The sequence below is a fragment of the Cololabis saira genome, chromosome 19 (assembly GCF_033807715.1).
Source record: "Cololabis saira isolate AMF1-May2022 chromosome 19, fColSai1.1, whole genome shotgun sequence".
Taxonomy (NCBI): Eukaryota; Metazoa; Chordata; class Actinopteri; order Beloniformes; family Belonidae; genus Cololabis; species Cololabis saira.
In genome coordinates, this window is record NC_084605.1 from 11,346,888 (window position 1) to 11,374,703 (window position 27,816).

The following is a 27,816-nucleotide window of genomic DNA, read 5'->3' on the forward strand; positions in this document are numbered from 1 at the left end:
TTGCACAACGCACTTGTAATTTCTGCTTTCAACGTTTCCTTTTGCCCAAGCTGTTACTGCCCATAATTTAAAGTTCGACCAGGGACGTTATTTTACATTTTCACTTAATTTAGACGGTAATGACACAATGGACTGGATAATTACTGCAACACTGTTCTGGTCAGGTAAGGCTGATTTTATCAGGAACTGATTTTATTGTCATTAAGGATTTCTCTGCAAATATGACAATTCTATTGCACTTTGCAAGCTGCACGTGGTATCCCTATATCCATCCAAAAGCAGAGCAGTTTTTGTTATCATCAGGTGTTTGCGGTGAGATGGTATTGTGGCCAGAAAAACTAACTGTTTTCAACATTTCCCTGTGGTCCTGTATGTACAGTCTTCTAGAGGCTGTTTTTGTCTTCCTACTTCCACATCTATTTGTCCCATGACTGCCTCTGCAGTCACCATGAAAATATTTTACATTTATAAAGATATCTAACCACCTATTGCAAGATATAATGGCCGACATTTTGCCACTAGTCAGTGACTTAACTTTCAAGAAGTTGAAGGAACGGAAAATCTTATTTAATTTAAAAGAATCAAGGGAGAGATACAATGACGAATTAAGTCTGGGGGTGTTTTATGTCCTTTTTATCTAAGTTACGAAAATTACAATAGCCTGACTGGGGCTTTCACATAGAGGGCGCAGGCTGCCGCTGCAAATTGAACATTTTTTAATTTCACCGTGCGCCCTGTGACGACATCTCTGCGATGTCCAATAGGAGAGAAGGTGGTGGAGGGTGAAAAAAAACTTGCAGGTTGTAGATCAGAGACGATCATCATGGAGGAAAGAATGATCTTGACTGTGAGTCTGTGAGGAGCTGTGGGATACAAGACTGCAGGCCTATTGTGACATCAATAAAAAGGGACAAAAGTGGAGAGAAATCTCCCAGAATTTGGACATACCTGGTGTCTTTAAAAGTGGTAGAAATGTGATATTCTTTTGCTCTTTTAACAATAAAATGTTGTTTAAAATAAAATATAGCATTTCCTTGCCTCATATCAGGATCAATTGAATCATTTATCAATATATGGTTATGAAAAGACCATGTGTCAATACTTTTGTAAACTGAAGCACATACTACATGTACACTCAGTATATCTAAAAAGCTAGATGAGTGACATGAGCTAAAAAACAACAACATAGTTCAGAAAGGTTTTTTAATAAAATATGTTTTTAACTATTTACAGTGGATGACTTGAAGAAAAAAATGGAAAAACTTGAGGGACAGATAAATAAAGGAGAGGAAAGGAGGCCAGGCGTTCAGCCTGAAGTTGGTTGATCCTGCTGAGACTCCAACTCTCCCCAACAGGCTCAAACTGCTCCCTGTTCAGCCTGAAGTAGAAGCTCATCATGAAGCTGTAGCTCCCGAACGAGCCTCTATTCCCCCAAATCCTGTCTTCCCATGAGGATTTCATGGACCCTCCTTGCTGCTGCTGCTCGTGTCCTCCTCCTCAGAAGAAGAACTAAAGCCAGGGCTTTTCTTTCAAGCAGGGACAGATACACGTTTCAAACCAAGCTGTAGCTACTGTACGTCCAAACGAGTGGGAAAACGGCGCCAGACCGGAAAAACGTTTTTTCGGTCGCCAAGCAACTTGCAACGAATATGTAAGCGATGCTCTGCGACGAGTCTGCGCCCAGAGCCGTCTGGGAGATTTGCGAGGCCCTGTGTGAAATGGCCGGGGGGGGCCCTCGTGCGCGAGCGCAGCCAGCCCGTGTGAAATTTTGGGGTTTTTCGGGTTGGATCGGGTGTCTATATGCGCAATTTTAACCCTCCAATTAGCAAAATACTGGATACAAACACATACACACGTTTCATTATGAGGCATTGCATTGACAAGACATGTCAAGTCAAGATATCTTTTATAGTAATGCCTGTTTATTACAACATTGTTCACACACAAATAATCTTACATGAATCAAATCAGCCTGATACTGAGAGCGACTTATATATTAGTGACATAGGGGCCTAACTCAACTGACATTATAGTGTGTCGGATCGGTTATTTTTGTAACGAATTTATCAAACAAGCCTTTCAGAGAGGCATTATACTCTTCCATTTTCTTTAGTTTTTTTTCTTTTTTCATTCCCTGATGGAAATTTCCTGACTCTGTCTCGTTCTCTCGACATTGTGTGACAGTTTGTTCCATACTCCACCCATCTGGATCAGAGCACCTTGTGTCTGCGCTTGGTCTGACGCAGTTGTATTGAACAACAGACACGCGCAGCTGCGCAGAGACATCAATCAGCCAGCACATCATTGCACATATATTTATTGATATGCACAGACTAGTACACATTTAGGTCTGTAATGGAACATGACTGTTGATATTTATAAGGGAAAGAAAGAAAAAAAAAACGAGAAAAAAAAAAACGCCCATAGCGCGAGGCCCCTTGGGGTTCACACACCCCTTGCGGCGGCCCTGTCTGCGCCCACCCCGGCGGTGTGCGAGGTGCAAACCGCGTTCTATGTGAAAGCCCTTTAAGGGTGTGATGAAGAGAAAGGGAAAAAAGGCAGAATCTAAAAATGTTTCACCCGAATGAATCCCTCTATATAGATTCTTATCTGTAATTAAAACTGGAAAAGCCAAGAAATTAAGTTCAGTTCCATCCATCCATCCATCCATTATAGACCCGCTTTATCCTTTGCAGGGTTGAAGAAATACACTCCTCAATGTCAATTATTTTGTTTAATGACAGAGATGAAGAAGCCCTGCAGAAATAGTAAACAATAAACATAAGCAGGCTGAATCTCACATGAAAATAATATAGGAATTTGCTTAAATAACATCATAATATATCTCCATCGTTGTATTGTTTATATAACATATAAATAAGCAAATCCTGAAATAAAATAATAACAAAATAAAGTAACAGAAACTATACCATATAGTTTCATATAACCAATGAGCAATATATTGTAAACTTACAACTATAATGTGGAGAGCTTCCAACCAGCACCACGTGCATCTCTGAAAGAACGATGCCTGTTACTTCCCTCTACAGGACAGTAAGGTACATACTGCCCCCTAGTGGACGGCATAAAACCCTTCATACCCCCCAGTCCGGCAAGCTATAAACCGAAATAGATCAAAGGACTCAATAAAGTGTCCAACGTCCAGTCTCAGGCTCGTAGTGCTTTGGCGGCCTCCTAGCGCGGCACAGCCTCGTAGATAGGGGCAGGGACAGCGGCGACTCCGCCAACCGAAGAGACGTGGCCGGGACGATGGCAGAGGGAACAGGGTCGACCAGGGACCCAAGGCCAGAAGGAACCGGGTCGCCCTGGGATCCGAGGTCAGACGCCACATCAACAGACGGCGCCGGAAGGGAGGAGCCCAAGCCCGCGCCATGGGGTCCATCCCCTGACTGCAGAACGACCCCCGGGGGTCAGGTGTATTGCACAACTGTATCATAGCACGCAGAAAACGGTCATGATCGAGACTGCCAGTTGGGCCAGTGTTGAACATTAGGAGGCGCTTAGCAGTCTTCACTGCAACTTCCGCCCTCCCATTCGACCGCGGGAAAGCAACGGAGGACACACAATGCTGGACGTCCCACAAGCGGAGTAAGTCCTGTGTCTGGCCAGCCACAAACTCTGGGCCACCATCGCTAGAAAGTTCCACCGGTACACCGAAAGTGCCGAAGAATGCACGGAGGTGGCGAATCAGGCCGCCTGAGCCACCCAAATCAGTGCCTGCTTCAATGACACCAAGGGCCTAGTCGCGGAGAAGGCCATCGCGGACCCTCTGTTGCCAGTGTAGAGGCACCACGGCCGCGGTATGGCATGCCTTCGGCGTGGCCGCAGGGTCCACATGTATTTCAATGGGCGGCCCCTCCATACACGGCAATGGTCGATGAGGGCAAGTGTTGAATGTGGATGAGGCGTACCTCTGGAGTAGCCAATCTTTCATCTGGCTGTTGTTCTCCGGTGAGCAAGGGAACGGTAGAGTCGCAGGGCGTGACGGAGGGACCGTACACTGCGGACATGAGCACTGGGTGCCGTAATGGTCACCCCCACCGATGCCACCCGACGGGAAGCCGCCAGGCAGGAGGCCTAGGTTGAGCAATGAGTCATAGGAGAGGTACATGGCCCGGACGGAGCTGCTCACATACACCATGGAACGGCAGGACAACACACCCCCACTGCTGGAGGCCGTTGAGAGCCTAGCGAAGAAGGCGCCCTCGACAGCAATGGGGGAGCGGTTGGCGGCCGACATGCTGAGGCGGACAGGGCGCAGGTCATCACGTGAGAATCCGCAGGCAAGTAACTCCTCCAAGGACCAAAGGTCTGACTGCGCCCCAGTGTCCGCAATGGCAGAAACCTTGACCACGCCGTCCAAGCCATGGCCCCTAGGGCTGTCACTCAGTGCGACCGGCCTTTCAAGAGAGATGGTGATCAGCACACGAGGATGGTCCCTCATCCTGGCTCGCCTCCATTCGCCCTTCGAGAAAATGTGGTGCTCCAGCCTGACGGGTTTTTTGATATGGCCCCTCGGCTTATCGAGGATGTCAGGCATCCCCAGCATCTCACGCCGTATGTCTGAGTCATAAATCCCATTGATGAGAACATTGCGGATAATATGGTCGATATAGTCCACATTGATGCCACACCCACATACTGTAACGTAGGCACATGTCTCTGCTTTGCCCCGCACCCTGGCAGCGAAGGCACGGAAGGTCTCGTCGCGCTCCTGGCGTAGCTGAAGCAGCTCGGTGCGCAGTACACACGTGGCGACTGGAATGACCGCTAGTGAGCGCATGGCGGCGATGAGATCTGGCAAAGTACCTGAAGCGCTGGGATTGGCTTTCAACAGGCTGTCTCCAAGTACAGGTCCAGCACACTGGAAGAGCTGGAAAGGTGCCTGGGCAGCACCCATGCCTGAGCCGGTGCAGAAGACGGATGAATACGTTCCATTCCTCAATAGACACGCCAATGTCGACCGTAGGCCAATCTAGTCTAGGAGCCTGGTGGGTTGGGGCCTGGGCTGGAGTGGCAGGCGGTGCGTTCTGATGGCCAAGTCCATGATTATTCAACAGAGCGATGGCGAGAGCTTCAGAAACGTCGTCAGTCGTGAAGGCGCAGCCAGGCACAGAGCATCTAACCACAACCATGGCGTCTTCATGAAGAATTACACTCCTCAATGTCAATTATTTTGTTTAATGACAGAGATGAAAAAGCCCTGCAGAAATAGTAAACAATAAACATAAGCAGGCTGAATCTCACATGAAAATAATATAGGAATTTGCTTAAATAACATTATAATATATCTCAATCGTTGTATTGTTTATATAACATATAAGTAAGCAAATCCTGAAATAAAATAATAACAATATAAAGTAACAGAAACTATACCATATAGTTTCATATAACCAATGAGCAATATATTGTAAACTTACAACTATAATGTGGAGAGCTCCCAACCAAAACCACGTGCATCTCTGAAAGAACATGAACCCCACACACAACAACGATGCCTGTTACTTCCCTCTACAGCAGTGTCTCCCAACCTGGGGTCTGGGCCCCCCCTGGGGGTCGCCAGAGATCTCTGGGGGGGCGCAAAACTTTGTCTGCTTTGAAATTATGCAGTTGTAAAAATTATATTTGCAAATGAGTCATTCTACAGGACGGTAAGGCTTATACTGCCCCCTAGTGGACGGCATAAAACCCTTCAAGGGTCACAGGGGTCTTCTGGATCCTATCCCAGCTCATTTCAGGCGAGAGGCAGAGGTTCACCCTGGACAGGTCGTCAGTCCATCGCAGGGCGTCATATATACACACAACCAGACATACTCTTAGAATCATCAATTAACCTACTACGCATGCTTTTGGACTGTGTTCACATCAGTTCCTAGACTTAAATATTAAAATTTACCAGAGGACACAATTATTTGATATTCAGCTGTGTGCCATTAGGCAAAAGGTGACTTCTATTTGTGCAAACATTGTTGTGAGGCATGAAAGCTGTCTATAAAACCATATTATATTGAAATTCTTTGGAAGCAAAAAAAAAGGCTTCATACATTTGAATAAAAGCAACAATTCAGAAAATCCAAATGTAGAGAAAATACCTTTTTTAATGTTAAGAGTGGTGCATCTTTCTTTTAAATCTTATATTGTACCTGCTTCAAGCCAGGATTGCGGATTAAAAAAAACTCAGACTTTAGCGCTCTCTAGTGGTTGCTGTGTAGTGGTATACATAATATGATCAGTTCCTTGGGTAATTTACACACACACACACACACACACACACACACACACACACACACACACACACACACACACACACACACACACACACACACACACACACACACACACACACACACACACACACACACACACACACACACTGTTCGATTAGCTATTGGGGGTAAGCTGCATCTTTAAATATTGTGTGTATATATATATATATATATATATATATATATATATATATATATATATATATATATATATATATATATATATATATACATACATATACATGTACACATGCATGTGTACATATACATATGTACACACACATTTCTGTCAAAACCCATGAATATATCTATGCACACATGTAGTGTACACCAGAGGTTTACATACACTATTTAAAAACAGACTTTTTCCCTCACTGTCTGGCATTTTATTAGGTCAGTAGGGATTACCACAATTATTTACCAGAGTAATGAGGGATAGAGAACTTCCTACAGTTTTTTTTTTTGTTAATTACTTTTTCTTAATTACAGTATTTGGTAGCAGTGCCTTTACACTGTATGAGAGTTGGGTCCAATGTTTTAGATATCCTTCCACGAGCTTCGCACAATAGTTGGCTCAATTTTGACCCGTTCTTTCAGACACAACTGGTGGAAACAAGGTTTGTAGGCCATCTTGCTCGCACGCGCCTTTTCATCTTATTTTCTATAGGACATAGGTCAGGGCAGTTTGGTTAGAGTCATTGTCCATTTGCACCCAAACTTCATCTTTCTGGTTGTTTTGAGGGGTTGTTGTGGCCTCATTTAAAATGGAGTGCGTAGGAGTCATACTAAAAGTGCACGTACGCTCAAAAGCCGAAAATGCCGGGCGCAAAAAAAAATCCGGATCAATAAAACCATGTGCATGTCACAGTTGAGCCGTGACAGTGCACGCAGATTTGCACGCAACGTTCCTTTATGAATCACAGTCCAGCTGGAAGGTTGCGCAGCTGAATATCCCACCCTCTACACGCCCATAAATGCATATGGATGAGCCTACTGAGCATGCGCAGTGGCTTCCTGCAGCCTGTTAGGCGTCAGAGAGGGTGTCAGCCACCGTGAGACTGACTTTCACGGAGACCTAGATGTTGTAGATGATGTGGAGGACAGAAAAACCACATTATTTGGTGGTCACAGTAAAAGTTAGAATAAGTATATAAATAGTATACAATAAAATAAAGCGAGTGAGTGGCAGCACGCAGTTGCTGCGCTAAACGCCGTGAGTTCCCCGGCGCAACAGGGGGACACACGTCCCCCCGTCTTTTCAAAATCATGTTTTTTTTCCCCTTACTTTTTACAGTTTAAAAACTAACGGTAGGCTCAGCCTTAAATTGCAAATTATCAAGACACTGTATGAAAGCGATACGAAAACGGCCCCGCAGCCCCGCTTCACCCCCCGTTACCCTTCCTCCTCTCCCGTCTCCCCTCAGAGCTGCTCAGGGCGGGTTTATGGTTCTGCGTTCCTTTAACGCAGAGCCTACGGCGTAGGTGCGCGTCGCAGCGTACCCTACGCCGTAGGCTCTGCGTCGTTTAACGCGGGACCCTAATTTAGGCACCATACACCCGCACCTAAAGGTTTCACGCGCGCGTAAAACTCATATATATATGAAAAAAAATCTGAGTCCCTTTAGGGGCTCCATGGGGCTCCCTAAATGCAGCCCCTCATTTGTTCTGTCCTAAAGCGCTGGGTGAAGAAGAGGCTGCAGCTCCAGCAGCACCAGAGTCCTGACTGACTGAGCTTCACACACAGAGGACACGATCAGCGCTATTTTATTTTATTTTATTATTTTATTATTTTAAGTCTGATATATGTTGTGATGTGTGATGACATTATTAAGAGTATGACATGAATCTGGCTTCATTTCACCACCTCAATCCCTGCGTCGCCAGTTCCCCGTGTCTTAGGAGGGAGGGGTCCGAGTTGCCGTAAAGATAAGCAGATTTTTCGGTTAGTTTTTTCTTTTTAGATCCGAGGATTTGCGTAGATGCCGGCTTCCGCAACTTTCAGGCGCTTTTTCTGCGCAAGCAAGCTTTATAGATGAGGCCCCTGAACAGTATAACCACAATGACTATTGGTAGATCAGACACACATAAAAACAAAATTAAATTAGCTATAGCTAAGATTTCTATGCTATCAGACCACCTTCAGGCATCTGGAGATTGTAGTCAAGGATGAACCACATTTGTGGAGATCCTCAATTCTTTTCCTGATATTTTGATTTCTTTTAATTTTTCCCATGATGTCACACAAGGAAGCAATGTGTTTCCTGAATGTGCTTCAACTACATTCACAGGTGTGCCTCCATCAAATGACATCAATTAACCCACTGAAAGCTTACAAAGCTATGAAATCCACATCTTTCCCAAACTGGCATCGTAATCTTAGTGTACGTAAACCTTTGAGTTTGAATTAAGTGATAAGAAATTCTCTCTTTATTCTGGTATTTAGCAAATATAAAGATTTAGGTAATCCTAACTCATCATATATGGAAAAAGTTTAGTCTGATATGTCAGTTTATGCAAACTTCTCGTTACTGTATATATATGTATATGTCACGGTGAGGTTTTGTTGAGGACCCAAACGCAGGAGAGCAGGAGGCAGGAGTTCCAGAAAACTCAGGTTTATTTGTAACGAAAACCAAAAACGCTGCTGAGCAGGACAACAAGGTAGAACAAAGACAGGAATCCAAAAAACCAGACGAGGGGAACATGGAGGGAGCAAACAGTACGGACCAGCAGGGAGCAGGGGAAAGACAAGACTAGATATACACAGGGGATAACGAGACACAGGTGCAGACAATCAGGGCCGATGGGAAACAGGAGGGACAGAACTGAAACTCAAAACAGGGGGAAATGTCCAACCCTGACAATATATGTATATATGAATGGAAGTTGCTCTAATAACGAGTTAAATGTCCACTTACATTCCCCAGTGTTACAAGCTTCACTTTGTTTCAACATTGATCCTGTGGCTTGGAGGTCCCTGAGCCATAAAGCTGCTGGTTTTGGCTACAAGGTGGTGCAAAGACGATCAGAGTAAGTAATTCTTTCGTGTTGAGGCTTTGTAACTGTTATAAGTCAGCTATTTATGATACCAAAGTTGTAATTCTAAAACATCCATTGTTTATGTGCTCACCAGCATCCCATCTTCAAATGTGTTTCTGGTCTTATGTCCTTAGTTTGCTCGTCAGTGCCCCTCTTGAACAGTATTCAGGAAATAAAAGGGGACAAATATTTAAGTGCTCCACAACGTCGTCACAATGTCAACCTCTAAACGTTAAAGGTAAGCAACATTTAAATATTGACATTTAAAGGCATTTTATCACCAAGATATATCTCAACAGATCTTGGAAAAGCACTATTTATGTATCAAGTGTTGGATACATCTTTCAAAGGTCTTCCAGACGGACACTGAGATAATAATTTTTGTTGAAAACTAAATATTAAGCCAAAATCTTAAATGTTGAAATAATCATGTTGAAAGATTCCTTGAAGACCTTTTGATAACAAAAAAGCTAACACATTTATTTAAAGGTTTTAAGAAGTGTGAGTTGTAAAACTGAACTCTTTTCCCTTTTGTTAAAGGTATTGTGACATAATTTTTAACATGCTTTTAACACTATTAAAAGTCTTTGCAAACATCCCTCAAATGTGTCTAAAAGAGTGTAACAAGAAAAACTTCACTCTAGTACTCCATTCCTGGCTTTTTATTACAGTGTTTTTTTGCGCCGTGAAAAACGCTTCCTTTTCCCCCTTTCCTGTCAATCATTGCCCCGCTCCTCCTCCAAACCTCCTCCTCCTCACGCTCACAGCGGCGTCGGAGAGTTAAGCCGGGAGCGACAGGCGAAGCATGCACGGAAAAGCAGCAGGGAGAACCACAGCAAACAATCATAAAAATAAAGGCATGCAAGCAGTAGTGTCCCCTTATCTTAAGTCCAGTCAGTGGCCGCGGGTCTTCTTAGCAGTTTTCCTCCGCTGATGAGAACAGAAGAGGCTCTAAACAGCTCCGTGTTAAGCCTGATTTATGGTTCCGCGTTAAATCGACGCAGAGCCCTACGCCGTAGGGTTCAGCGTACGGTGCGCGTCGCCGCGTAACCCTACGCCGTAGGCTCTCCGTCGGTGTAACGCGGAACCATAAATCAGCCTTTATGGTGCGCTGGAGAGGAGAGGAGACAGGGAGCTGGGTGGAGGGGGCGGTGATTTAGCGGGCCGTTACGTAACGGCCTGCCACCAAACCACATGCGCCGTTTTTGCATAGTTATGCGGAAAATCCCAGAAAGCACACAATACACTGAATGTTAAAAGTTTGTTGTTTTTTGGGTGTAATTGATGTCAAGACACCCAACAAAACACAAAAAATCAAGAAAAATTTGTTTTTCATGTCACAATCCCTTTAAGTGTGCAGCAAGAAACAGCTATGACAGTTTAATGCAGCTAACATTTATTGCACTGCGTGGAGTGGTTTATAGCACACCTTTTAAATTCAGGGTGGTTTTGATTGTGTGTATTGTTGAACATTTTCACAGTTCCGCCGTTTGCAGTTAACATGTCTCTTGGTTTGTCAATGGCAAATGATCCCAACTCACAGATGACGATGGTGAGCTGGTGACCAGTAAAAATTCTCATGAATTAAAATGTACAGCAGTAAAAAGCAACAATCAATTTCATGATCAAACTTGACCATGTGTTATTTTCAGGCCTGTGGTCCAACTATTCCCAAAGACTGCAGAAGTATCACCTTGTACAATGGTGTGTGTTTTGAGATAGCTGAAACTGACAGAGTTGAACCTCCTGTTCCAGCTTCTATTGAAGGTAAATTGATCAAGTTTTAATGACAGGATCATCACAATCATTTATTACTTCTCCAACATTCCAGCATTAGTAATGACTGAAAATTAAGTGTAGCATTATTTCATTTGAAATCTGACAATAGTCTCACCTACACTACGACGTACTAGACTGAAAAGACAATGAAGTGAGGGTTAAACTGTGCAGAAGACTGCTCAGATGTTGATCCATCTCTCTTTCTTTCTTTTTTTTGCCCAGAGTGTTCAACCCAAGCAGACATTGCATTTCTACTGGATGGTTCAGGCAGTGTAGATGATCCTGATTTTACCAGAATGAAGACTTTTGTGAAAAATATGATCGGTTCATTTCAGGGAAAAGATACACAGGTAAGATTGTATCTCACATCTCAGTTAACTTTATAATAACATTTTTGAAATTAATACAACATACAAATGGTTGTCCTCACAGATTTGTATGCCTTTTATTTTTTTTACTGCATACTGTCTGTCTGTGTTGATTATAACTGTTAATATTTTTCTCTTTTTGTGCAGTTTGCCATTGTCCAGTTTTCCTGGTCTTCCCAGGTCCATTATTACTTTAATAATTTCCCCACATCTAACTGGCAAAGGGGAATTGATAACATAGAACAGAAAAAGGGGGGAACACATACAGCTGCAGCCATCCGAACAGTTGTGTAAGTACCTCATGCATGTTAAGGTGGATGTGTATATGTCTGAATATATAAATGTTTACATATTAAAGCGGTTTGTAGAAGCTTTAAACTGCAAAGCAAAGATTATCTTTTATAATGTGCTTAAGTAGGTTAATTACAGTTTCTGGCTCGTTGCTGGTAACCGGCGTTGTCTAGGAGTCCAGGGAAAGTGAAAGAAAAAGGACGGAGGAAAAATACTGTCCGTGCAACCTCGCACATTTATTAAAAACTTGTAAACAGCAAACAAAATACTAGAGGGCCGACAACTTAACACTAACGGAGGACACACTGAAAAGTAACTGAAAACTTCCACCGACATCTCTCTCTCTCTCTCTCCTCCGCTGCACACACACACACACACACACACACACACACACACACACACACACACACACACACACACACACACACACACACACACACACACACACACACACACAGACACCGCCTTAAAGGGACAGGGCTGGCCGGTAACAAAAGGAACCAGTCAATTAAATTAATTTTAATCAGTTGTCCAAATAATTTGGAGCCCCTGAAAATGATGGTAATTTCCTTAAAATGTCTTTGATTCCCTAATGATGAATACCTCAATTTTATAAAACCTCTTGGAATAATGCTGAATTGTCTGATTTTGATCACATCTTGATTTTTTACTTTCAAATACTTTGTGGTGATATATAAAGGCAAAATCATAAAACTCTGTCATTGTCCAACATTTCCTGTCCCATTTTTTGTTCTCAAGCCTCAAGAGCTGACTGTGCAAAAAGAAATGATGTATAACTGGTTACCTTAATGCCAGTCTTCTCCACCTTATAGTGATGAAACAGCTAGCGTCTTCAGTCAGAAGCTTCTTTTGTTTCGTTGAGATAAAAACTGCTACAGGAGCTCATTCTGATCACAAAAAACCTTCTTATTGACTCATAAGAGACTTTAATCAATAGAATTGTTAAAGTTACTCCTTATATTGATTATTATAATCCCCCTTTAAGGATTAAAACAATATTATCGCATCTGTAGTTGACTAATCTAACTCAGCAACATGTAACACTGCATTTCTTAACAATGAAAAATACATCATGAGCACATTTACTGAAAACTAAAAACTTTTGTTTTGACAGAAATGACGTCTTTTCGGGGTATCGAGGTTCAAGGCCAAATGTGAAGAAGATTTTATTAGTCATTACAGATGGAGAATCACAAGACCGAAATATTTTGCAAGGAGTAATAACCTTAGCCGAAGCAAAAAGCATTGTTCGATTTGCTGTTGGGGTAAGCTGCAACTTTAAATAATGTATAATAAATAAAGTTTTAGTTAGGTGTAATTAATCTTTCTTTATTCAATTAATTATTGGCATTACGCATTTTTCATTCATGACTCATTATTTCATTTATTAAAGTATGTTGTTTATTATTGAGTGCAGATTTGCAGACAAAAAAAAATGAAATTGTGACAGAAAATGTATTTTCAGTCATTCTGTCAGTTCATTGTGAGTACACACAGTTCAGAGTAGTATTGTGTCATTTCAGTTGGATAAAACTGTCATTAGACAGTTTGCTTAAACACTACGTTTGACCCTTTTGCATGCAAAACATGATTCAAATTCACTAAGTCAAGCCATTGAAATGTCTCTATTCTCAAGTGTTATTATATTACGTTATATTATATAAGATCTACAAAAAGAATTACATACTTCTTTAAATGGAGGCACTAAATATCAATATCTCACTCATATCACACAAACATCTCTAGGTGGGCGATGCGTTTAGAAAACCTCAAGCAAAAAGAGAACTGGACATCATCGCTTCTGTTCCCTCAGATGACCATGTATTTCAGGTGGAGAACTTCGCAGCACTTGACAAAATACAGAAGACCTTACAGAACAAAATTTTTTCGATTGAAGGTACAAGAGTTTTCTTGTCAAAGTAAATTCATGTTTAAATATTAAATATACAAACAAATATTAGTATTGTTTTTTTATATAATTTATATGATTGCAGGCTGAATGATTCTGAGCACATTACCCCTGTTTTAAAATCGCTGCATTGGCTCCCCGTCCGTTTCAGGATTGATTTTAAGGTTCTTTTACTGGTTTTTAAGTGTCTTAACGGTCTTGGGCCATCTTATTTATCTGATCTGCTTTTACTGTATCAACCCTCACGGACCCTGAGGTCCTCTGGCACCGGCCTTTTAACCATTCCCCGAACCGCGACCAAAACCCACGGTGAGGCTGCATTCAGCCATTATGGCCCCTCTTTATGGAACAGCCTGCCAGAGAACCGCAGGGCCGCAGAGAATGTTGATATTTTTAAAAGGAGGCTCAAGACACACCATTTTAGTTTGGCTTTTATCTGATCTCATTTACCTAGTCTTTTTAGCTATGTATTGTGTCTACTTCTCTAGCTCTTTTATTATCTCTAAAACTTTAATCCATTTTAGTGACTTTTTACCTTATGTTATTTATTATTCATCTTAAGTTTCATATAGATTTCTCTAAAATTTTACACTTTTAGGCATTTCTTACTTTCTTTTAATCTTTTAGTTTTTAGCTCCAGTGTTTCCTCAGGGGGGTCGTTCACACTGGGAGGTGTGCCTGCTCTGCCCATGGGGGTGTCATCATGGGGATCCCTCAGGCCTGGGTCGCTGGGGGGGGGCTCCACCTTCTGTGTGGGGTCTGCCCCGGTCTGTCCGGGTTGGGGGGGTCTCTGTGGCGATGCTCCTGGTGGTCGTGGTCGGTGGAGCTTCTCAGTGTGGACGGCCACCCATAGGTAGTGTTTTTCCTCACCTGGATCGTTAGTGCTAAGCCATGTCACCAGTCCACTTACTGTGTGTGTGTGTGTGTGTGCGTGTGGGCGTGTGAGTGTGTGCACATGTATATGAGTGTGAGTGAGTGTGTGTGTACGCGTGGGGGGTGGGGGGTGGGGTCGTATGGAATGTTTTAAATTGTGTTTTTTATTGTTATTTTATTCTGCATGTAAAGCACCATGTGTTGCATTTTATATTGTATGATTTGGTGCTATACAAATAAATAAAGTTTAAGTTTAAGTTTAAGAGCCTCTGGGATTCTGATTCTAAATTTAGTGACTCAGTCTAAAACTTATAAACAAAATATGCTTTTATCAGACTCTGTAAACCCGATATATAAACTCTTACATCCAGCTATGGTATCATGCTGCTTTGAGAAAATTAATCTCTTTTTTTATTTGCTATAAAAGGATCTCAGTCCAGTGGAGCGACACTGAATATGGAATTGTCTCAACAGGGATTCACAGCAGCTTACATACCTGGGGTAATTAAAATTAAAATAATTTTAGTAGATGATGAATCTATATTTTTATTTTGCCAAACAGATTTTTGTCCACATAACAGGGATTCCAGATGGCTGTAGTTGGTGCCAACCAGTGGAGGGGAGGCTACAAGCGATATGCACGCCAGACCTTGTCATCGGAGTATGAACCTGAGTCTTTGGAGACTGACAGTTATCTTGGTAAGAAACTTATGCTGGGCGATTTTGGACAAAAATAAAATCCAGATTTTTTTTTTTTTTTTTTTTCTCTGAAAACCCGATTTTCGATTTTTTTGGGTAAAACTACAAAAGACAATGGAATACATTTTTTCAAATATTTTATCTTTATTTTTAAAGAAACATTTCCCTATTGGGAATGAAGTGCAATTGAAAGATACTGTAAATCCTCCTTGAGTTTAGTAAAGTGACAACATTTACAATTTTCTTAACCAAACAAAGATGACTATAGGAGCTCTGTCTGTAATGCAGCCAGTTGCAAAAAAGGAAAATCGATTTTCCGATTTTCCTTTTTTTAACATCTTCTTGATTAATAAATCAGATTTAGATTTAAAATCGATTAATCGCACAGTCCTATAAGAAACCTTTAATTACAAGGGTTGATGTGGATATTTTCACTGATTTCACTGACTACTTTAACATTAAATCTTAGGTTACTCCATGGAAATCGCTAAAACCCCATACGGCATGTTGACAGTTGTTGGTGCTCCAAGATATCAACACAAAGGAGCAGTCGAGATTGTTTTTTGGGAAAAACTTAGGCAAAGAATTGAACCCCACACTTCACAGGTAGGTATAATAAATCAATACAATGAAACCCAAATAAATGTTTCTTAGAGACCACACACAACCTGAAACGACTAAAAAGAAAAAATCTTAAAATGTAAAATATTTACCGTGCTTATTTTCAGACTGGTGAATACTTTGGAGCAGAGGTTTCTGTCATGGATGTGGATCTTGACAGTTTCACAGATTTAATCCTCATATCTGCTCCGATGCACAAGGAACCTGACAGAGAAGGACGAGTCTATGTTTGTGCACTATCGCGTTTGGTAAATGATAGTTAAAGTATATCTTGTGTTATTCACTTGATGCATTTGTTGTGCAAACCTCGCATTTTTAATCCACACAAACAACTCTGTTTTCTTTACATTTTCACCAGAATGTCAACTGCGATTTTGATTCTGAATCAGCTCTAAGAGGGGGTGCATTTGAAACAGGAAGATTTGGGTCCTCTCTTGCTGTTTTGCCTGATTTAAACACAGATAAATTAAGTGATTTAGCAATTGGAGCTCCTTTGGAGAATGACGGTCAAGGTAGCATCTACATATTCCTTGGCAAGGGTGGAAGAAGAATCAGTATTACTTACTCACAGGTGAACAACATCAAAAGATCCTTCGGAAAAGTGGCTACATTTGATCTACTTTACTAGTTAAATAAGTTGAATATTTTTCCTTCACACAGAGAATTGCTGCATCTCAAGTCCAGTCAGGACTGAAGTTCTTTGGTTGGTCAATCAGTCAGAAGTCTTTTGATCAAAGCAATGACAATTTGCCAGACTTGGCAGTGGGTTCAAAGGGCACAGTGGTCTTACTCAGGTAAGTTCTAGTCTTGTCATGTATTATTATGTTTCAAGTAACTTCTGATACATTTTGCCACACTGGGGACCTATTACGGCATCTAATACCTATTTTAAACAGGCCTTGCATGTCTTAAAAACAAGCTTTTGATTGTTTTTACTAAATAATTAGAAATTCAGCCTCTGAGCCGTGTCGTTAGCATCCCAGTCTCTAACCTCATTATTTATGCAGGATTCTGAGTGGGCGGGGCTATGATAATGAGGCACTGTGGTGATTGGCTGCCTGAATGACGCGATACACCGCTACGAAAAAATGGCGGAAGCTCCGGCCGGTGGAGTTAATTGTGCGCGTGGTTTCACACATCGGAGGCCAACCTATGTAAATCTCATTTTGGTTACGTAACGAAAGGGAGCAGAATCTGAACGGCTCGTAGATCCACATCACACTGGACGGATCATCCGGGTGGCTGTACAGACACTGCAGAATGGCAGGCTGAGGGGACACCACTTTATATATGTTAAAGCAAGAGAAAAAGTGTTTTTCATAATAGGTCCCCTTTGAAGGTAAGGTAAGGGATGTCTAGATTATTTTAACATTCAGGGTTTTTTTTCAGTTTAAAAATAGACAGACCCCATGACCCTTCAAAGGATAAAAAAACGGGTATAGAAAATGGATGGATGGAAATTAGAAAGAGAAATTACCCAACCAATCTTTGTTATAGGTTGAGGAGCAGACGGAGGCCTTTAGTCATTTTGTTTGATACGTTGGCCTAATCACAAAGCCAAAAGCTGGTGTGCATTTTTTTCTAACTGTGTACACGTTTCTAGATCGAAGCCTATAGTGATGGTTGATGGAGCTGTTTCATTCAGTCCAAATGAAATTCCAACCCAAAATGAAGACTGCACCAAACCATTGGAGACCACAGCTCAAATCTGCTTTACTATGACCAGACGCTCTGGAGTCAACACAGGTTTGTGCTTCTCATTTTTTCTTTTTTCATTTTGATTCTTGTATATGCATAAATGTGTATGGTTTAGTGAGATAGACAAAATGAACATAGTTGTGGGCAGAAGCTGTACACTTGTAGGCTAAATCTTAACTAAAGCCAGTTACAGAGCTGGATATGGACGATTCAGTGCAGATAACTGAACAGCCAGCAAATACAAAAGTTAGTGTCTATTTGTCTATTTACACTCACAGGCCACTTTACTAGGTACACCTGTCCAACTGCTCGTTAACACACATTTCTAATCAGCCAATCACATGGCAGCAACTCAATGCATCCGGACATGTAGACGGTCAAAACGATCTGCTGCAGTTCAAACCGAGCATCAGAATGGGGAAGAAAGGTGATTTAAGTGACTTTGAACGTGGCATGGTTGTTCGTGCCAGACGGGCTGGTCTGAGTATTTCAGAAACTGCTGATTTACTGAGATTTTCACGCACAACAATCTCTAGGGTTAACAGATAATGGTCAGAAAAAGAGAAAATATCCAGTGAGCGGCAGCTCTGTGGGCGCGAATCCCTTGTTGATGCCAGACGTCAGAGGAGAATGGCCAGACTGGTTCAAGCTGATAGAAAGCGGACACAAAGCGGAATTAATGATGCAGGGGAGGAAACTCAAAGGATCCGATGTGTACATAAACGAGCATCTTACAAGAAAAAATGCTGAGATCGCCAGAGAAGCAATGATCCTGAGGAGACAAAACAAAATAAAATCCACCTGGACCAGGAACTGCAGGGTGATGATCAAACTGAACGGGGACACACCAGAAACGGCCAAGGTACTAACGGTAAGAGACGTCAAAGAACTAGACACATACAAATGAAGTGCTTTGGCGGGTGTGCTGGCACAATAGTGCTAGTTATGTATAACTCTGATGAAGTTCACTCCTACACCAAATGGAGCATAATCTCTTTATTTTTTCCCTTCTGAATATCTTTTTTGACTCTATTATGCGATTGCTAAAGTTAAGATTTTTTCTTGCTGGATGGAGGACCTATTTTTTTCCTCCTGCAAAGTTTTTTTTGCAGCTTATCTGACATGTTGCATGGAGCTGGTAAAGGCAACAGTACTGTAACTCAAATTACCACTTGTTACAACCGAGGTCTGCAGAAGAGCATCTCTGAACGAACAATACGTTGAACCTTGAGGCGGATGGGCTACAGCAGCAGAAGACCACACCGGGTGCCACTGCTGTCAGCTAAGAACAGGAAACTGAGGCTAAAGTTCAAACAGGTTCACCAAAATTGGACAACAGAAGATTGGAAAAACGTTCCTGGTCTGATTAGTCTCGATTTCTGCTGTGACATTCGGATGGTCGGGTCAGAATTTGGCATCAACAACATGAAAGCATAGATCCATCCTTCCTTGTATCAACGGGTTAGGCGGGTGGTGTAGAGGTGTGAGGGATATTTTCCTGACACAATTTGGGCCCATTAGTACAAACTGAGCATCGTGTCAACACCACAGCCGACCTGAGTATTGTTGCTGACCATGTCCATCCCTTTATGACCACAGTGGACCATCCTCTGATGGCTATTTCCAGCAGGAAAACGCGCCATGTCATAAAGCATGAATCATCTCAGACTGGTTTCTTGAATATAACAATGAGTTCAAACCTACTCAAATGGCCTCCACAGTCACCAGATCTCAATCCAATAGAGCACCTTTGGGATGTGGTGGAACGGGAGATTTGCATGATGGATCTGCAGCCAACCAATCAGCAGCAACTGCGTGACGCTGTCATGTCAATATGGACCAAACTCTCTGAGGAATGTTTCCAGTAACTTGTTAAATCTATGCCTTGAAGGATTAAGGCCGTTCTGAAGGCAAAAGGGGGTCCAACCCGGTACTAGCAAGGTGTACCTAATAAAGTGGCCGATGAGTGTATGTGACCTGGGTAGTAACGCACATGACAAACTAACTTACAAGACAACTATCTATTAGATCATTTTTATTGGTCTATTCATAGTGTCAGTTATTGAGTATCCATTATCTAGATTTGTCAACTGTCATGTTTACCAGAACAGCCAACTGGACTAGACATTCGCTTGGCAAGTTATTATGTCAAACATGCAGACAATGACAATGAAAAATGTCCACATCAGTAGTTGAGTTAGGTAGCTTCGGCATGCTAGTAACGTAAACTGATGATGATCAGCCCAGACTTGCTAATGTTGTATCTTAGGCCAGATAATTAGCTGGCTTCAGTACGGGAATATAAACGCTTAACTACAAGTGTATAATTTATGCCAATTGATCAGTAGTCATTTTAATCCTTTTTCTTTACCATACTCCACACATAAATGAAATTCTGTTCTGTTCCAGCTCAAGCACGGATTAATTACACTTTAACACTGGATGCCACTCGGAAGCCCCCAAAAAACCGAGCTTACATCAGTGAGAAACAACAAGAACAGACTGGATCACTTACTGTTGATTTAAGTGGCCAAAGGTGCAACAAAGTGAAATTCTTAGTTGAGGTAAAGCCAGATTAAGTCAAAATAACTTAAAATGACTAACATTCAATGTGGAAAAAAGCTATTGATCAATTACATTTAAAAAAAACGTTATTTATCCCTGTTTCCCTCTTGCAGTCTTGTCCAGAAGATGCTCTCAATCCACTTGAAAATGAGTTGAGCTTCATCTTTGAGGGTTTACCCTCAAACACAAATCTCAAGCCAAGTCTTCGTGAAGAGGCTCAGACAAGAACGTTTTATTCCGTGAGTTAACGTTACATATTCTGCATTATTCGAACAAAAGTCTTTAAACAGATTTACTTTTGGCACTATTTTTTTCAGAATTAATTTTATACTCACTCTATTAACAATTCATAGAAATATTTGCAGAGCTCTCCTGTGCCAAGAGATATCCTGGAATCCCTCACTCTCTCAGCAGTGAAACACTCTTCAGATTCTGCCCTCACCGAGTGCACCTGTCCATTATACACAGTACTCGAGTTGTAAAATAAAATCAGGGGGGATGGTGGATTTTATCATATGGGGACAGATAATTTGTGCTGATTACAAATAATATAATATATTACAAATAATAGCACTGACCAAAACAATGACAGGAAAGAATGACATAGCAGCAGTTAAATGCAGCCTTCTGTAAGCTTTAAATATCCACAGGGCTTACATCAAATACATCAAAACACAACAATAAAAAACAGTTTTCTGAACTTATCAATATGACTCTGTCCTTCACAGGATAAGTAAAATGGATCACTGCAAAAACTCAAAATCTTAACAAGAATATTTGTCTTATTTCTAGTTAAAATGTCTCATTTTAGTAAAATAAAATCTTATTACACTTAAAACAAGACTCATCACTTGAAAAAAAAAATTCACCTGTTTCAAGTAGATTTTCACTTTAAATAAGTAGAAAAATCTGCCAGTGGAACAAGATGTTTTTGCTTGTAATAAGAAGATAAATCTTGTCCCACTGGCAGATTTTCCTACTTATTTCAAGTGAAAATTTACTTGAAACAGGTGAGAATTGTCAAATAAGTTATTTTTCTGGTGTTATTTTTCTGGTGATGACTCTAAATGTTTAAATAGCAGTAAAACCACATTCATTGATGAAATGACATAAGGGATGGAAATGCAGGGTGGCAGTTTTACTGGGGGGATGATTTTGACCGTTTTTATTTCAGGGAGGATGCCATCCCCCCTCATCCCCCTTCAACTCGAGTACTGATTATACACAGTTCCTTCAAACCTACTCCAAGCCATAGCTACAACAGTTGTGCCAGCCATTACAAGAATAATAAATTATCTGCTTGCTTCAGGCGCCTTTCCACCTGCATTCAAACAAGCTACAATCATGCTGCTGATAAAATAAAAAAAGAAAGCCTAACTCAGCCCGGCTCCAGTGTTCACTGAAACAGCTCTGTTGTCTGTGACAGAAGCCCCAAGAGCAGCAAGAGCAGTGGATCAATCCTCTGTGTTTATCCTTCTTGACCTATTTGCTGCCTATGATACCGTTAACGACAACATACTGCTATCTATACTCTCAAACTTGGGCATCTCAGGCTTACGGCCTTCTTGGTTCCGATCCTACCTTATGTGTCATGGCGAGGGAAAACATCTTCATTGCATCACCTCTTCATAGGGGTGCCCCAAGGCCTGGTACTTGGGACCCTCCTCTTTGCCCCATCTCTGGGCCAGATTTTTTTATTCACACGGCATATTACTGTTGTCCAGATGATACACAACTGTACTTGGCATTCTCAATATCTCCTAAACTACACTTGCATGTTTTCTTATCTGCACCAATTTGAATGCTGACTTAAATGCTTTTACTTTGTGATCTACTATGTTATTGTGGCCTGTACTCCTCTAATGTAAGTCTCTCTCTTTGGATAAAAGTGTCTGTTAAATGTAATGTAATGTAAACACTAAACATGAAAATTCCCTTTGAACAAATGTGCTCAACATCATATTGCCTTCCACAGTTAGGATTTGAGATCAACTGTGGTGCTGATGAAAAATGTGTGGATAACCTTAAGGTGGATTTAAACTTCAGGTGAGGCCACGTTGCAAAAGTAAATCTTGTATGTGAGAATGTTTGTGAGGATAAGTTGTTCCATTTCTTTGCATGTACAAAGATTGAAAAACTGGTAAGGAATTGCTTTGGTTTAGTTTTTGGATATGCTCAGGTGACTAAACAGAAAACTGAGCAACCTTTATATGCAAAAGTTCACATTCAATATGAATAATAGTAGATGGGGGAAACATTTACTTTTCATCTTTTGGGCTGGTTAATAAACAAACTGGGCAAGCTGGAGCCACAAATCAGTGGATTTCTGTCAACAGGTACCTCTGTGATGCTTTTAGGTTACAGTAATGAATTCAAATCACTTGGCATATGTAATGAACAACACTTTAAGCTTAACTGAGTGTTTAGTTATTGCCAATATGACATTTATTAAGAGCTTCTAATAACACAAATCCCAATTTGAAGAGAATTTAAAATATTGACTATCCTTTGTTTCCTCTTTTTTTCCAAGATTTAAACTTCACTCCAAATCTACGTAAATGGGTGATATTAAAGGAATTAGTTTTGTTGCCGAAGCTATACTTTACAGGATTAAAGAGGACTAGAAGGAAAAAAATAATTATATCTAAATTCATGTCTGATGTCTGCACTGCTGCTTACAAGCTGGGGTGTAGGAACAACCCAACATATCATCAGAGGTTACAAAAATAAAGATTTTATGTTAAATAATGACATCCTCAGGCAAATCTTTTATCTACGCCTGAAGTCCAACAGCACCAGAAAGGCATGCAAACAATTTTATACGGCTAGTCCAAGACAGCAAAAGGCAGAAGGGTTAAAAGTGGCCCACCATATTAAGATAGTGACCACAGTTAGTACCAGCATCTTGATATTGCAGTTGTCACTAGCAGGGGCGAAAATCCCGGGGGGGACAGGGGGGACAAGTCCCCCCCCATTAGTAAAGCTGTCCCCCCCTAGAATAATTTGAGACAGAATTAATAATTTTGGAACAATGCAGTAGTATTTAGTAGTGATGCACCAAAATGAAAATTTGTGGCCGAAACCGAAATCGAAAATAATAAACAGTAAAATCTCATTACACTTAAAACAAGACTCATCACTGGAAAAAAACAACAATTTACACCTGTTTCAAGTAGATTTTCACTTGAAATAAGTAGAAAAATCTGCCAGTGGAACAAGATTTATCTTCTCATTACAAGCAAAAAAATCTTGTTCCACTGGCAGATTTTTCTACTTATTTTAAGTGAAAATTGTTTTTTCCAGTGATGACTCTTGTTTTAAGTGTAATGAGAATTTTTGACAAAAAATGAGACATTTGAACTAGAAATAAGATGAATATTCTTGTTAAGATTGTGAGTTTTTGCAGTGCACTCGTGACGCCTACTGCAAAAACTCAAAATCTTACTAGGAATATTTGTCTTATTTCTAGTTAAAATCTCTAATTTTTAGTCAAAAGAATCTCATTACACTTAAAACAAGAGTCATCACTGGTAAAATAACTTTTTTCACTTGAAATAAGTAGAAAAATCTGCCAGTGGAACAAGATTTATCTTCTCATTACAAGCAAAAAAATCTTGTTCCACTGGCAGATTTTTCTACTTATTTTAAGTGAAAATCTACTTGAAACAGGTGAAAATTGTTGTTTTTTCCATTTATGAGTCTTGTTTTAAGTGTAATGAGATTTTTTTTAACTAAAAAAATGTCAAAATGCTGTATTAAAGGAAGGCTAAAACTTTTATTCCTTGTCCCCCACTGGATTTATTCTCTAAAATGTTACTGTTTATTGTCCCCCCCAACTATGAAACAGGATTTTCGCCCCTGGTCACTAGCATTCATATGAAAGCAGTTCTGTCTTTAATGTATCATCCATTCATCAGATCTTCAGTGGTTAAAGTGGGCATTGACGAGTTTTTGGAGGTGATCGTCACTGTGGAGAACAGGGAGGAAAACTCCTACAACAGCCGTGTTAGTCTCACATACCCAGTTGGTTTCTCCTACACAACGTTTACAGTTCAGCAGGTAAAGAATCAGGATCAAGTTTGTTTCAGCTTCATGTGGGATTAGCTGCTCCCATAAATCTCCATGTTCTTTCTTAAACAGGGAAGGACTGATTGCAGCTCCTTGGACAGTGAAAATGGCATCACGCTAGGAAAGACAGACTGCACTGTTGACAAACCTATTTTCAAGAGCAAGTCTAAGGTTAGCTGGCTGTACAAAAACTGCTTTTCCCAGTTGTACATGCAGTCAAGCCAGAACAGCAGCCAACCTGATCCCTCTCATTCATTTGGTTTTAGGTTGTCTTCACCGTTTCCTACAGGATTGCACCAAACAGTCAACTTGACAGAAGGATCTTTCTCTCTGCAAATGCCACCAGGTACTCGTCCTCTACTGCAGCAGTTTGTATAATTATGAAATATGTTTGTATTTAGAATTATTTTCATCTCTCTTTGTTAGTGGGAATCAGCAGCACTCGCCTTTAAGTGAACTCTACAAGAAGAAGGAGATTGATGTCAAGTATAGCATTTTTATAACAATAGCAAGGTCTGTGCTGTCCTAGGAACAAAATAAATTGATATAAAAAATAATCATCTAAAGCTTTATTGTCAAACATTCATTAAATGTTTAAAATATCTATTCAGCTCCCTCAGCTACATCAATTTTACTTATGGAAATAACAATTTGCAAAAACCACTCGAACAACAAATCAAGGTGAAACATTACTTCCAATAATATTATGTCAAATTCCATTTAATTGATTCTTAATAATGTTTGAATAAAAGTATTTACTTTTCTCCTCTTTTCTCAGGTTACAAATCATATCAGGGAGCTGAATTTCACTGTGGTTATCAAAGTTCCTGTAAAGCTCGGTGACGAAGACATTTGGGCAGATTTGAACAGTCTGCAGGTGAAATATGTCACAAGCTGTAACTGAATAAGCAAGAAGAAAAAATATATATTTATTTGGTAAATCAAGAATATTTGAACTAGCATATATCAATTCCCTTTTCAGATTCCACATTGTAAAAGTGGTGAAGAAGAAAAGCCCAATATCGAAAATTTTGTTACTAAGCTTAAGGATAAGAAGGTGGTGGTAAGTATACCTTTTTCAATACTATATGATTTTATGTACTGGGATATTAAGAATACACTGTACCACAGCTGTCTTCATTTTATTTATCCCCAGGACTGCTCTGTAGCCAGCTGCAGAGTGTTCAGATGCAGTGGTTTCATGGGAAAGCTGGACAGCATGACGTATATGATCACTGCCAACATTAGTTCAGGGTGGTTAGAGCAGGTAATCAATGTGCTGATGCTAAGTGATGTGAAACTGCTCTTTCCAAGTGTAGTAAAATATCTCAACTCATTTTTCAGATGGAGAGAAAACTTACATCACTAACTCAAATTAAGTTCCTGTTATTTGTTTCTTTAAGATCGGACTTAAATCTGCCAAGTTCCTCTTGACCAGCACAGCCAGTCTAGAGTATGACACAAACCAGTACATCTTCTTCTCAACAGCATCTAATAACACATCTCCAGTTCACAAGGTGATTACACATCATTTGTTCTTTTGTATTGAATAAAAGACTTCATATTGCAACCAAATTTTCTCAAATGCCCTTCAGATTGAGGCAGAGGTGGAAGTGTATGCTGAGCCGGATTTGACCAAAGCAATAGTAGGAGGAACATTGGGAGGGTTGGCTTTTCTGGCTCTACTCACTGCTGGCCTGTACAAGGTGAGATACTATGTTTTTTTTCTGACTTTTTGTATGCACTTTAATTGATAAGGACTAATGCGTATCATAACTCTAAAATTCATCCTTCCACTGGTTTGGTTCTCTTCATTTCTGTTGATGCATTAATAACACAGGATTGCAATGTTTTAAATAACTTTTGTTTTTCACATTTTTCATAGGCTGGATTTTTTAAGAGTAAATACAGCAACATGGTGAATGAAACTGGAGAAGGTGCTGCAGATCCAGGGACTGAGGGAGATGCACCCCTTCAGGAATAAAAACCTAATAATATCCTACAGACACCAGCTCCAGATACAGCACTTTTGTAATATTAACTTGCTAGCCTGGCCAGGCATCCCAGTTCTTTTCCACTTTAATGCAAAACATTCCGCCTGGTTCCTCTGGATTCCACTTTGATTTCCAGGTGGCAGTAGGCTGTGTAAAAAGAAGAGCACAAAGCTCCAGTTATAAGACCATTACATTTTCTGAGGGTTACTTTTTGAAACATGCCCACCTTAACTTTGTTACCGTAAGTTAGCAACAGAGCAATGGGCAGGCAATCAATTACAGTAGGCTAGTGGTCCGGTTAGTGAACTTGTAAGGGTAATAAAATGGTCCAAGTTGGAGGATCTATCTCTTGCAGCTCTGGTTGCTGCAAGAAATAGAAGCTAAAGGCTCAAATATTTCTGCTACAGAGTTGAGTGATTTTAACATGAGGTTTGATGGAGATTGCATTTGGAGGCTACCCCTAATGGTCAGTTGAGGAACTGCAATTTTCTTCATTTCCTAGATTAAGGGCCAGTCCCAATGCACCCCCTAGCCCTACTTTTCAGCCCTACCCCTAAATTTTGAGCATTCCCGTGAGGGTAGTGGTGTCCCAATTCCTCCTTGCATGTAGGGGTAGTGGGCATAATGAGGGGTAGGGTGTTTGAATCTATCCCTTAAAAGCAAGGGATTTCAGATGCTGACTCGCCGACAGAGGGCCAGAAAAATTTCCCAGAATGCTTTACGTCATCATTTGCAGATTGAATCAAACAAAAAAACATGGCGGACATTTCAAATTTTTAGTGAATAAAATCAATATTTTGAGTTAGTTTCTGCATAAAAATGCATTTTGATTACATTTCTAGCGAGAAATATATATTTTACTTTCATAATATTCACTCAGTGAATGTACATAATCACTCGCTTGCTCGTTGTTGCGTTGTATCTTCAGATCTCGCCAGAATAAAGGCTGATTTATGGTTCTGCGGTACACCAACGCAGATCCTACGGCATAGGACGTACGGTGCGCGTCGCCGCGTACCCTACGCCGTAGGCTCAGTGTCGATTTAACGCGGAACCATAAATCGCCGGCGGCTCTTCTCATACCCGAAAACATCGGAGCAAATTTCTTAACAGGCGTTATTTGGATAAACTGAGCCCAGGTTGGGGATCTTAACGGTTACTTTTACGCCTGGAAAAAATATTAAAACTTAATAAAGTGGCATATTAACAGCGCTACAGTGGAAATTAAAACAACTTCTAGCTTGTTTTTAGCTTCTGGCTTCCTGATATGGTGTGACGTATGTGCAAACGTAACTACGCAGTCGCTTACGTACCCGAACGTAAACCACGCAGTGACGTAGCAAGTGGTGTCCCAATCCCTAGGGAAGATTACAAAGCCCTACCCCTTGTGGCTTCATTTTGAGGGCTAGTGGTAGTGAGTGGGGTGAACATTGGGATTGGCCCTAAATCAGACTAGTGGTTGGAAATCCGGGCCAATCAAGTGATTTCCAAATCACTTGATTGGGTGGAAATGATCTGATGTTTTTTTATTCTTATTTCACTCAATTAAATTGTTAATTTATGTATTATCTATCCTTAAATTTCACAGTTAAAATTTATAATTT

At 40.7% G+C, this 27,816-nt stretch overlaps 1 protein-coding gene across 1 annotated transcript; it reads left to right on the forward strand.

The window, feature by feature from the left end:
- Positions 1-27,233, forward strand: LOC133419319 (integrin alpha-D-like). The gene is made up of 30 exons (XM_061708423.1): positions 1-164; positions 9,215-9,317; positions 9,461-9,564; positions 10,808-10,878; positions 10,979-11,093; positions 11,328-11,455; positions 11,621-11,763; positions 12,900-13,050; positions 13,532-13,682; positions 14,995-15,068; positions 15,149-15,266; positions 15,736-15,872; positions 15,995-16,135; positions 16,246-16,458; positions 16,548-16,681; positions 17,491-17,633; positions 19,995-20,149; positions 20,264-20,389; positions 22,126-22,196; positions 24,068-24,209; positions 24,291-24,389; positions 24,485-24,564; positions 24,645-24,731; positions 24,830-24,899; positions 24,997-25,095; positions 25,201-25,281; positions 25,375-25,485; positions 25,622-25,735; positions 25,814-25,924; positions 26,104-27,233. The coding sequence occupies exons 1-30, from the start codon at positions 128-130 to the stop codon at positions 26,200-26,202; spliced, it is 3,408 nt and encodes a 1,135-aa protein (XP_061564407.1). The 5' UTR covers positions 1-127; the 3' UTR covers positions 26,203-27,233.
- The last annotated feature ends 583 nt before the right edge of the window (positions 27,234-27,816 follow it).

Excerpts from the sequence above, each read along its gene's own strand:
- LOC133419319 (XM_061708423.1), top strand. The coding sequence starts at position 128 with ATGGACTGGATAATTACTGCAACACTGTTCTGGTCAG. Across the intron at positions 11,456-11,620 it reads TTCAGGGAAAAGATACACAG|TTTGCCATTGTCCAGTTTTC; the intron begins GTAAGATTGTAT and ends CTTTTTGTGCAG. Across the intron at positions 24,390-24,484 it reads TTTTCAAGAGCAAGTCTAAG|GTTGTCTTCACCGTTTCCTA; the intron begins GTTAGCTGGCTG and ends ATTTGGTTTTAG.